Source organism: Vulpes lagopus, chromosome 14 (genome assembly GCF_018345385.1).
Source record: "Vulpes lagopus strain Blue_001 chromosome 14, ASM1834538v1, whole genome shotgun sequence".
NCBI classification, from domain to species: domain Eukaryota; kingdom Metazoa; phylum Chordata; class Mammalia; order Carnivora; family Canidae; genus Vulpes; species Vulpes lagopus.
This window is the reverse complement of record NC_054837.1, coordinates 26672398-26684875: the sequence shown is the minus strand read 5'-3', so window position 1 is coordinate 26684875 and position 12478 is coordinate 26672398. Positions and strand designations below refer to the sequence as shown.

General features: G+C 43.7%; 1 protein-coding gene across 3 annotated transcripts in view; it reads left to right on the top strand.

The window, feature by feature from the left end:
• PTPN11 (protein tyrosine phosphatase non-receptor type 11) overlaps nt 1–12478 on the top strand; it is an 84411-nt gene that overhangs the window by 56131 nt on the left and 15802 nt on the right. For 2 of the 3 annotated variants that reach the window (XM_041728899.1, XM_041728898.1), the window contains exons 10-13: nt 3580–3711; nt 8018–8184; nt 9133–9200; nt 9673–9824. In XM_041728899.1, the coding sequence (XP_041584833.1) occupies nt 3580–3711; nt 8018–8184; nt 9133–9200; nt 9673–9824 (519 nt within the window). The remainder of the gene's footprint in view (nt 1–3579; nt 3712–8017; nt 8185–9132; nt 9201–9672; nt 9825–12478) is intronic. The other variant, XM_041728900.1, reaches the window with a different exon arrangement.

The following is a 12478-nucleotide window of genomic DNA, read 5'->3' as shown; positions in this document are numbered from 1 at the left end:
AACAAATAGCGGTTTCACTGGTCATATAAATTATACTTACTATGATGTGTAAACATTTTAACATTAATTTGAATTTTCAAACAGTATATTCATATAAATATCCAAACTCATTATGGTCATGGTTAAAATTGCATTTGTCACTATCTCTTGTCCACCCATTTGAAATCCCCGTTACCAGTGTGTGTGTGTTCTTCCTTGCTGTCTTCCTGGCTTTCTCATACATACATGTAGGAGAGACATTATTATAGGCATTACATACCTGCAATTATGTATATGTATGTATGTATGTGTGTGTGCGTATGTGAGTATATAGTAATATTTTCTGAAAAATACTACATGTAAAAGTGTTTTCATATCTTAACTTTGTTGTGGATCTTGGGCCCCACGCAAATGAATCTTCTAACATCTACTGTTAGTACATAGTGGTCTATTTCCTTCTTTTTAGTAATTGCATGATGGTCCATAGTAAGATCCATAATTTACATAAATCTCACCATTATGTATCTGGCATTGAAATGTTTCAGTTTTTGCTCTTAACAAACAGTGATCAAGGGAATAATCTTATTCTTGCTTGTGTGTGTGTGTGGCAAGTGTCTCTCTAGGTTAGATGTCACAAAAAGGAATGCTAGAGCAGCCCGAGTGGCTCAGTGGTTTAGCGCCTGCCTTCGGCCCAGGGCATGATCCTGGAGTCCCGGGATGGAGTCCCACATCGGGCTCCCTGAATGGAGCCTGCTTCTCCCACTGCCTATGTCTCTGCCTCTGTGTGTGTCTCTCATGAATAAATAAAAAAATAAAATCTTAAAAAAAAAAAAAAAAAGAATGCTAGGTCATCGGGCTTGCATGTTGTAAATTTAAAGAGATTGTGCCAAACTGCTCTCAGAGTGGTTGTCCCAGCATGCACCGCTCCCACCCCCCCAGCTGCTCTGTCAAGTGATCATCTCCCCGCACTCCTCATGACACTTCAGGTTTTTAAAAAGTTGTAACATCCCACATCCACAGTGAAGCAGACAGATTTCATTGAGTGACAGTTCTGTGTGCTATCCCAACATGAGTCCATCCATGTGGGTTTTTAATATGGGAAAGTTCTGTGTTTTTGTGTTTTAGTCAAAGTTCTTTTGTAGTTACAGTTTAATTGGCTTACATAAAGTTTGTATGGAATTTAGCAGTCATACCTGTGAGTTAAACCTAAGACAGATGGGTGATTTTGCATTTTAGCTCTCCCAATGTAATTTTCCTGTCAATTTTGAAGGGCAGCATGGTTTTGTAAGATTTTCATCATTGTGCTAACTAGTCGTTATGCTGGTTATTGTGAAACAAAGGCTTCCTCTAGCAGCCACCTGCAGTAATATTAGGTGGTGGTGGTGTTTTTTTTAAAGATTTTATTTATTTATTCATGAGAGACACAGAGAGAGGCAGAGATACAGGCAGAGGGAGAAGCAGGCTCCTTGCAAGGAGCCCGATGTGGGACTTGATCCCAGGACCCCAGGATCACACCCCGAGCCAGAGGCAGATGCTCAACTGCTGAGCCACCCAGGCATCCACATTAGGTGTTTAATGGACAGGTCTTGCTAGTTTCTGCTTCAGATGAGTGTCACTTGCCCTGAGTATAGAAGAGAAAACCGAGCCATCTCTCCTGCCTAGTGTCTGATTCATAGGAGATGACCTCTCCTTATGGGATCTGGGGACATGAAGAGAGGGTTCTTTTTTTTTTTTTTTTTAAGAGAGGGTTCTTATGTCACTTCAGAGGTATTAGTTTTGGTCCCTTTCAGAAGAGCGTTGGAAGCTTCTAGAACAGACAGACATTGGGCCAATCAGTCTGCCCCTTCTTCACCTCCATTTCAAGTCTGGACCTGCTTCCCGATTATGCTCTTCAGTCCGGTGGAGAGGATAGAATGATGGATGCATTCTGTCCACAGCCGGTTCTGATAACCTGCTCTCTCGGCCTCAGACTCTAGATTCCCCTCGATTCCTGGGCTTTAGTTTATTTTTTATTTTTTTTGAAAGGCTTTAGTTTAAAAGCTGATGTATTAGCTCTCACATTTTAGAATATGTTTGCCAAAGTCTGTGTAGGAGTTTGGAAAACTGGGAGGAGGGCTGTGGTAGCCTGGTGATGTTTAAAGTCGGCTGAAATGTTTTCAGAGTTGTGATTTAATTTTCTGTTCTCTATTGAATCTCTTGAGCAACCAAGAGTCACAGAGTTGATTGGCCAGCAACAGCATTGAGTACAATTAATATTAAAAGTGCTTATCTGGGGATAATAAAAATTGTATCAAATGTATCAAAGAGGTATTTGTATCTACAAAATACTGCAGGGATAGCTGAATTCAGGATAATAATAAATAAAAGACCATGTAAACCATTGCCAGGCAAAAAAGTTGCACTATCTGCTAATGCTTCTGTTCAAATTTCCTTCTGCCATTTTTTTTTTTTCTCCTTTCAATTAATCATTGACTATGGGGATGCCTGCAGCTGCTCTCTTATTTATAGTTTTATAACTGAATTTCTTTGTCTTCCTAATATAAAAGGTAAATTTCTCTTGCTGATACTGGCGTATTGGTGATTGTAGAAAGTCTGCTCCCAGTTGAAAAAAAAAAAAAAACAACAACACAAAAATATTTATCTGCCCAGGACATGTCACCAAATATATATAGAGACTCATCTCTCATTGAGCTAAATATCATCCTCTTTGGCAACAAGAATAATTTACTTGGTGCCATATATTTCAATCTGTCTGCTCTGAAGCCAGCAGCTACTGTAGGCTTGGTGTTCCTAGGCACCCAGTGAAGCAAAGGTGATGTGTATAGGAGGTAGCAAATGGATCTGGATATAGAAGAAGCAGGTGGTTCAAAACCCCATCAGCTGCCTTGCTGTGCTGGAGTTTTTCACACTTGAGTTAGATAAGGTATGGAGTCCTCCTACACCAGTGCGGAAATGAGCCAGACAGTCTGGCTCTTTGGGCAACCCATCCACCTCCAGAGGGTAGCTTGCTTGCTTGCCTTCCCTGGAGAGTGACTGGCAGATCTCTGGAACCCAGAATTCAGTGATTGCTAGATAGAACCCTCAAACTGGCTAGTCCCTCACTCTGCATCTTTGGTTCCTTAGAGATAAATGAAGAATCCTTGACTGTCCTTTGACATGCGTCTTAGATCACACAGCTCTGCAAAGTCTGTTCTGTCTTCTCCTTCTCCTGGCTTTGCAAGTACCTGCTTTTCTTTTTCTTTTTTTAAAAGATCTTATTTATTCACAAGAGACATACAGAGAGAGGCAGAGACATAGGCAGAGGGAGAAGCAGGCTCACTGTGGGGATGCGGGACTTGATCCCAGGATCCCGGGATCACGATCTGAGCCAAAAGTAGATGCTCAATTATGGAGCCACCCATGCATCCCAGTACCTGCTTTTCTTATTTGAACTTATTTTTCCTTTCCTCTGAAAATCCAACAGATGCTAGATGGATCCTTTTCCTTATATTGGTCATTAAGACTCGAATATTTTTTTTCCTGAATATTTATTTTCCACTGGTTTAGGCTTTAATTTCAGAGTTCACAGAGGTTAACTGTCTTTTCTCTGATCCCTTTCAGAGTAAATGTGTCAAATACTGGCCTGACGAGTATGCTCTGAAAGAATATGGGGTCATGCGTGTTAGGAACGTCAAAGAAAGTGCCGCTCATGACTATACATTAAGAGAGCTTAAACTTTCAAAGGTTGGACAAGTAAGTATATTGTCGTATTTTACAGACTTTGGTAAGCAGTTTTCATATGCAGTACTCCAGGGTCATGCAGTTATTCACGTGTGCATGCATTCATGCCCTCATGCACTCATTGACATAGTAGCCATTTATTAGGTGCCTTTATGTACCAGGTATGTACATTGCAAACAAGATAGGTGCAATCGCAGCCCTCATAGAACCTAGGGGGTTAGAAGGTTAAAAAGCAAGCAACCAGCTTGCTTGATTGTGCTCAGTCTACGGAGGCTACAGGAAGTTATGTTAGAAGTGACTGGGTAATTGAGATGGAGTAATCAGAGAGGGCCTCTCTGAGATTGTATCACTTGAGCCGAAGGTGGAGGAGCCAGGCATCCAGAGAGTCCGGAGAAGAGTGTTCAAAGCAGTGGGAACAGCAAGTGCAAAGCCTCTGAGGCCTGTTTCGTGATCAGATTCTATGGCATCAGATCTCAATTGCTTATAGTTTAAGTTTGTCACTGGGGTGACTAACTTTATAAACCAGGGTTAGATTTGAATTCATTTTAATTTCATGGTTAGAGGGGACTTACTTTTTCAAGGTCTTTTGGGGACACAGATGAATGAAGTCTTTGTCCTTAACGAATTGAAATCATGTAGCAGTGGGAAGCACACTCTGTGCTTCAGAGCAGACACAGGCTGTGATAAATCTGAAGTGGTGTGGGATTGTAAAGGTTGGGCTTTCTTCTGACTGGGATGTCAGGGAGACTGTTTCAGAAGACGCTGGGATTTTCTGGGTAAGATTTCCACTGGAGAAGATGATGGAGAGACCTCCCAGATGGAGGAGGTGTCACTGTAAGCCCTGGCACTGAAGTGCCAACTGAAGTTGGAAATGGGATTTATGGGGAATGAAGGCAAGTGGAGAATTGAGGGAATAAACTCCAGAGAGGTGGGGTCCAAGTTGGGAAAGAGTCTTAATTCTTACATTAAGAAATGTGAATTCTGTGCATTAGTTAGCTCGGAACCTATGGTGGTGATGCTTTTGCCAAGTGAATGCACACAAAAAGCCTTGTGTTGGGAAGGTGTCTGACAGCTTTGGGTAGGGAGGTTCGGGCCAGGTGACCCAAGTGGCCAGCAGGCTTGTTGGGAGGCTTCTGTGGTGGTCTGGGTCTGGTGGCCTCCTCTTCAGAGGTCAGATCCCAGGGACTCTGGCACTTGTTCTTTTTTGCCTTCTTGTTCCTGCCTCCAGAAACAAATATGCAAAATGCCAGAATAAATGGAAGAGGAGCAATGGAGGTGATGGCTGCCTTGAGGTGGCACCTGCAGGGTGTGGGAATGGTTGGGCTGCTGGAGGAGGAGGGGGAGGAAGAACCAACATAGTGTGAGGGGACAATGGCACTGGGGTGAGGGCAGAAGATATACAGGATGGCAGGGCTTGAATGGTCCAGGTGAAAGGTGGTGTGGTGGTGGCAGGGTGGTAGACAGAAGAGGACTGCCTACAGGTAACTGAGGAGTGGATGTGAAGGAGTTTGGTGACAGTGTGGATGGGGGGTGAGGGGCAAGGGTGGGTTAAGGATGATCACCAGCTTTCTATCTTGAGTGAGGGGTTGGCAGTGGATTTGAGAGGAGAGGGAAGGGCGAACAACCTCCTGGACAGGTATAGTGTGAGATGTCTTTGAGATGTCAAAGTAAAGATGCCAGGGAGGCAGGAATGGAGGTTGGATGGCGAGGGGAAGTAGGATCCAGAGCATCATGGGTGGATGGGTTTTTGTTTTTTTTTTTTTAAGGATTTTGAGAGATCGAGAGAGAAAGGTAGAGACATAGGCAGAGGGAAAACAGGCTCCCTGTGGGACCATGGGATCACACTCTGAGCCAATGGCAGATGTTCAACCACTGAGCCACCCAGGTGCCCCAGATTGGCTGGGTTTTGACGAATGGAGGGCTAGTTCTTCTGTCAGCAGAACGGGAAGAGGAAGAGGTGACCACAGATGCAGGTAGAGGAGCTGACATGTATTTTCCTGCTATTGTCTATAGCAAGGCCATCAACTGGAATTAGAAGGGAATCAGAGATGAATTATCTGGGGAAAGTGGGAAAATACCAAATAATAATGTGTAGAAATGATGAGGAATCCAGTGAATTTTCAGGCAGCACTGAGTGCCCATTTGAATAGGTGAATATGAACGTTTAGTGACACCAATTCCCTGGTGTGATTTTTCTCCAAGGACACTGTTCCTCGGGTATAAAATGGTGAAGGTGGGTGGTTGGTTTTGTCCAGGCCTGGAGCTTTTCCCAGGGGTGCTGTGGATGGAGAGAGAGTGGAGGGAGCAGAGCTGTGCAGTGGAGGGCGATTGTCACAATAGTACTCCGGAGGCACCTGGGTGGCTCAGTTGGTTGAGCGTCCAACTCTTGATCTCATGGTTTTGAGTTCAAGCCACATGTTGGGCTCCAAAGTAAAGATGGAAAGTACCAAAGTACCATCCTGCCACCACCACACCACCTTTTACCTGGACCATTCTACTGGGTGTAGAACCTACTTTAAAATAACAAAAAAGAATAGTATGCAGAATCTAAGCCTGATGTGGGGCAGCAGGGTAGGAGAAGGCAGGTGGAGAATAGAAGAGGGCTCAGTGGTCTGCTGAGCTCCATAAGGTGATGGTCAGGGGACCAAAGGTAGCTGGAAACCTGGGTGGCTGTGGTCCAGGGTGGGATGCTGGGACTTTTGACATTAGCAGGGGTGTGATTCTGCTGATGGTGGGATGAGGCAGAGGTTACTCTGCTGCAGAGATTGAGACGCTGGAAAAGCATAGCTGTCAAGCTGAAATGGAAAAGATTTAGAGTACACTGGCCAGAGATTCCAGATAGGTTTGTTCAGATTTAGGCTAAACCACCCATCTTCTTGTTATCAGGTGTTTCTGAGTAGCAGATTGATGTTTCTTCAGTTTTAGTGATAAAGTATCCATCTTCTTGTTAACAGAGATTTTTGAGCAGCAGGTACAGGAAATAATGACATTTGGGTTTGTGTCTTATACCCGTGGATTCAGGTGCCGACACAGGACAGATCATTTCTCCAGAATTGCTGGTCACGTGCTTTTTATAGAAACACATTTTTTACCTGCTTTTTATAGACCACATTTTTTTCTAAAGTGCTGTGGCATGATCTCATTTAAGTTTCTTAGCAGGGAGGAGCTGGGTCAGAGATCTCTTGGGACAGAGATATACCAAGGATGGGAGCAGGATGTACAGGGCAGCTGGGTCTCCTTCCTTGAGTGTCCTTACGGTGTAGCCCCCGAGATTTAGCTAACTGGTAATGTCAAGAAAATTTTTTATTGTGACATCGATAAATTAAATGCACATAATTCAAGAAAAGATCTTTTTTTTTTTTTTTTTAAGAAAAGATCTTAATTGTGGTTTGGATTCCTTGGATGTCCTGAAGGTCACCGGTGGTAGACACTGGCTTCATTTTTCTTTCTTTTCAAAATCTCCTTTAATAACGTCACTAGCTTGGATTTCCTTCAGATACATAAGATGCAGATGGAGCAATCAGCAGCACTGCTACAGTGACCTCATGTGGGTAGACCCAGATGGTTTTCTGTAGTCTTGACCTTGGTTAATGATCCCTCTCCTCAGAAGAGCACCAGTGGCCGATTCTTTTATTGCTGCCGAGGCTGTGTGTTTAATTGGTCTTGTTTAATCCCTCTCACTGTATTGTGAGAGAGATGATTATTCCTATTTGCAAATGAAGAAATTGAGGCTTAGAGATGCCTGGAGACGACAGTGATTATGAATGCTGGAATTTGGGCTTAAACCCAGCCTTCTGATCACAAAGCCTGTCTTCTTACCTACTTTGCACTAAACAGAAGGTTTAACTGCTATGATGTTATAATAAAAGTGGGTGTTTGGGGAGAGGGGATGAGGGCTGGGTATAAAAAGACAAAGAGGAATACTCTTGACAGGGTAGCTGTTTTCTTATCTGCTGGGAAGAAAGCCCCAAGTCCCAGAGGCTTCAGTTGCCTCCTGAATTGAGCTACACGCAGACAAGGAAGATGGACATTGCCTGCCACCGAAGATTCAGAAAGCTGATTCAGGTTGTAGCCTCCCAAGGAACTGATCGCTGTACTGGACATTCTGGTTCTTATGACAGAGGCAAACAGTTGCCTTCAGGATTGCTCAGCCAGATCCGAAAGGAGACGTGATTTGGAAGCTTGTCTGACCTTTAAATGGAATGTGGGGAGATTCAGTGCTGGTCTGCTCCATTGGCTCACATTGGGTCCAGGGAAGATCAGAACTGGGCGATTCCTCAACCCCTTGATTTATTTAATTCTTTTCTGGTTTTTCTTGGCTCTACTCCAGGGGAATACAGAGAGAACCGTGTGGCAATACCACTTTCGGACCTGGCCGGACCACGGAGTGCCCAGTGACCCTGGGGGCGTGCTGGACTTCCTGGAGGAGGTCCATCATAAGCAGGAGAGCATTACGGATGCAGGGCCTGTGGTGGTTCACTGCAGGTGACCGGCCCCTGCCACCTCTCCAGGCCGCAGCCTGTCCCGTCTCTTAATGCCCAGGGCTTGTCTTTACCTCCCCACCCCCAGCCCTTTCACTGTGAGAAGAATTTCATCTCGGTTTCAGACATGCATAAACTGCATGAAGGGACACTTTGACCATAGAGTATTTTTCTCATAGGTCCTACAGTACTGCCAGGTATTGGTGGTGGCCGGGCAGAGGGTGGTGGACTTACTCCTTATCCTCAGGCAGCCTTTACCTAGTCTAGTGATGTTTGCTTGTGTGTATATGTGATTTTTTTTTAATATGGTAGTTTAGAATTAATCACTTTGATTGTGATCCTATTCTCTTCTGCTGCAGGAATAAGATGCATTTTTCCCCCTGATAAGACACTTGTTCACTTCAAAAGATTTGGATCACTCCCTCCCCAGACCTCTGGAAGCCCTGCCCGTGGCATCTCACCACGGTTTACAGCCTCCTGGCACCCAAGTTTGGGCTTCATGATTATACTGGGGGAAGTTTAATTTCCCAAATCTCATCCATACATTGGGCAAGTAGCTGTGTATGAAACTTTTTCACTTTTTTAAAAGCTACTGTTTATTGAGCATGTGCTCCACTCCGGCCTCTGTGCTCAGTGTTTTCCATACGTTACTAACATTTGATCCACACAACAACCCTGTAAAGTATGTGCCATTATCTGCATTTCACAGACGAGGAAACTGAAGGTCAAAGAGGTATGGGACTTGCCTTGGGAAGTCCTAGAGAAGCTGGGCTCCACGTGGGTTGGACTAACCCCAAAGCCCGTAGCTAATCTAGTCTCAAATACAAACAGGCAGTCTTATAAATACTCCCAAGAGCAGACATTGTTTCTGTTCATATTAATAGTGTGGGTTTGAGTCCAAAACCCCTATCAATGGCTCCAGCATCATTGCTCTTTGTCCTTCTGTCCACAGTGCTGGGATTGGCCGGACAGGGACGTTCATTGTGATTGATATCCTTATTGACATCATCAGAGAGAAAGGTGGGTCATCTGGAGGGCAAGAGGTTGTAAGTTCTTTTTTAGTTTATGGAAGGAAAGTGCTAGTGAAAATAGCCTGGAGGAGAGAATTTGAATGTTAAAACATTTTCAAAAATCTGGGCTGAAGACTTTGACTTTCAGTTGTTTATAGGAGAACAAAAGTGATTCTATTTGAGCCTTTGACATAAAATGAAGCCCAGGAGCCGTGGTCCCGCTGCTGTGGTCTTTTGTTGAATATGCAGTGGTGGTCTCTGGGGTGGTGCTGATGGAGAGTCCTGACCTCCGATACTTATTCCGATCATTTTCTGGAATCTTTTGTATTAGTCAGAAGGCCAGTGTAGCCCTTGAAACATGTTCAGTTAGAACATTAAAGACTACATTTACTATATCTCTGAGTCTGCTAAAAGTTGTGCATTAAACCACTTCATCCTGGCCCCACAGTTTCTCCTAATGCTTCATGGTGCTTGCTTTGCAGGTGTTGACTGCGACATTGATGTTCCCAAAACCATTCAGATGGTGCGGTCTCAGAGGTCAGGGATGGTCCAGACAGAAGCACAGTACCGATTCATTTATATGGCTGTCCAGCATTACATTGAAACACTACAGCGCAGGATTGAGGAAGAGCAGGTACCAATCCTGGAGGGGGCTGGTGTGCATATTTGTACTTTCTTTTCTGGGCAGCTCTGATACATTCTGCTTTTGAGCAGGATGGGCCTCTAAGAGATAGCTGTTACTGTTCAGGAATGAGAAACTCATTCCCAACCAGGAAGAGCCTCTCTGGAAACTATTCCCTACTTCACAACTCTGGTATTTCAGCAGAGGGTAGCTTGGAGATAGCTGCTATCATCCTGGCCTGGCAGATTGGGGAACTGCCACGTGGAAAGGTTAGGATTTTCCCAGACAACATCCCAGGATTCTCACATGGCAAGTTTGGAACTGAAAGCCTTGAAGTTTCCAGCCTGTTCCTGTTTAGATCCAGGCCATCTTTATCCTGATCCCATCTCTTAAACAAATGCTTCACTCTTCATAGCACATAGCAGTTTGAACCATAAACTTGGTTGAGTTGGAAATAGTGAAATTTCAATTTTAATAAGCCATGCATAATGAAGAAGAATGTGGAGTTGGAGCATTTCCATTTGAAGCTATTCATAACAGACACAAAGCTGAGTTAATTAAGAATACGCTGAGATGAGGGAAATGAGGAGACTGCTCCTTTGGGGATCTGGGCATCTCCCCCCCACCCCCAATTGCTCTGCTGCAGACAGGGGAATGTCTAAACAGCAGTGATACCTGCCTACTTTACCCTGTGTATTGCCTTCCAGAGAACCCGGCTTCTCAGAATGGCACCTGCCAGTGAATTGAGAGACTTCTAGCCTAGCAGAATAGCAGCCACATTATCAAAAGCTTCATTAGCCAAAGTAAGATATCTGTTAGTTAGCTTAGTAGGTTCTCAGTTCACATAAAAAGACTAGATTATGGGGTGCCTGGGTGGCTCAGTTGGTTAAGTGTCTGACTCTTGATTTCAGCCCAGGTCATGATCTCAGGGTTGTGAGATTGAGCCTGGCACTGGGCTCCGTGTTCAGTGTAGAGTCTCCCTCTGCTCCTCTCTCTGCTCGTTTGCATTCTCTCTCTCAAAGAAATAAGATCTTAAAATCCAAAATACTAGGGGCAGCCTGGGTAGCTCGGCAGTTTAGTGCCACCTTCAGCCTGGGGCATGATCCTGGAGACCCAGGATCGAGTTCTGCGTCGGACTCCCTGCATGGAGCCTGCTTCTCCTTCTGCCTGTCCTCTCTCTATGTCTCTCATGATTGAATAAATACAATCTTTAAAAAAAAATCCAAAACACTAGATTGTTTTCCTTGTACAAAAACATCTTCAGCAACGGTGTACGTATAGAAATATAAGGTCAAATAATCAACATGGTACCAGTTTTGACCTTCAGTGCTTTAAATCTGATTTGATGTTATCGTAATTGTTACAAAATATTTAGATGGTTGCTATAGGCTATTTTCTATTTGTCTTCCAATTATACTGAATTTGGGTCAGGAATAAAACATGAAGTTGCCCATATAGAAAGACCTCCTAATAAATACAGAGAGAATGTAGCACACTGTTGGTACAAATTCAGGAATATCCTGAAGCATATAATCTTGTTTGGAAAAGCTGGGGGAAAAGCTCTCTTTATTTCATTCAGAAGTTTTGGTATTTATCCTTGTTTTGGCAACTTTAGTAGGGACTTCCTCAGCCTTACAGCACTTGAGATCTTCTGAATTACCATATATAGTCTCTCTGACCCTAAATCTCAAGATGTAATTTGGATTTAAGAACTCCTTTATTTTTATTTTTATTTTTTTTTAAAGATTTTATTTATTTATTCATGACAGACACAGAGAAAGAGAGAGGCAGAGACACAGGCAGAAAGAGGTTCCATGCAGGGAGCCTGACGTGGGACTTGATCCCCGGTCTCCAGGATCACACCCCGGGCCAAAGGCGGCGCTAAACCGCTGCGCCACCAGGGCTCCCTAAGAACTCCTTTAAAAATAGCTTTATCGGGCAGCCCTGGTGGCGCAGCGGTTTCGCGCCGCCTGCAGCCCAGGGTGTGATCCTGGAGACCCTGGATCGAATCCCACGTCGGGCTCTCTGCATGGAGCCTGCTTCTCCCCCTGCCTGTGTCTCTGCCTCTCTCTCTCTCTGTGTGTCTCTATGAGTAAATCAATAAAATCTTAAAAAAAAAAGCTTTATCACCCCAGGGTCAGGAGGGGGTAGAAAAAAGCAGAACATATTCCTTGATAATTTAAGTCTTATAGAATATCGAAACCGGATGTCACTGATAATCCTATTTGAAGAGTGCTTCAGAATGAATGCATGCATTCATTCGTTCAGCCAGTATTTTTTGGTGCCAATATGTGCCAGTATTGTCCTTATTAGCACATTAACTGCTCTTTGGGATCTGAGCCTTCAGAGTTTAAAAAGATGGATTGGCTTAGATTATTCATTTTTAAAAATGAGATCCTATAACTTGTAGCTCCATTTAATTCCATGTATGAACTTACTACCTGATTTTGTGGTAAAATTAAGAAGTACCTTCTTCTGGTAGAAAGCTTAAGTGGTAGCCTTAAGAACTAGTGAAGCCACCTGAGTTTTAAACTAAGCCAAAGAATGAAACTCATTTAGGATCATTGGTTATTCTTTTAAATACCATCATTTCTACAGTTCTGAAGTTAAAGACCTTTGGGAATGAAGGAATTTTTGAAAGAGGGTAAATGAAAAAAGACAGTGAG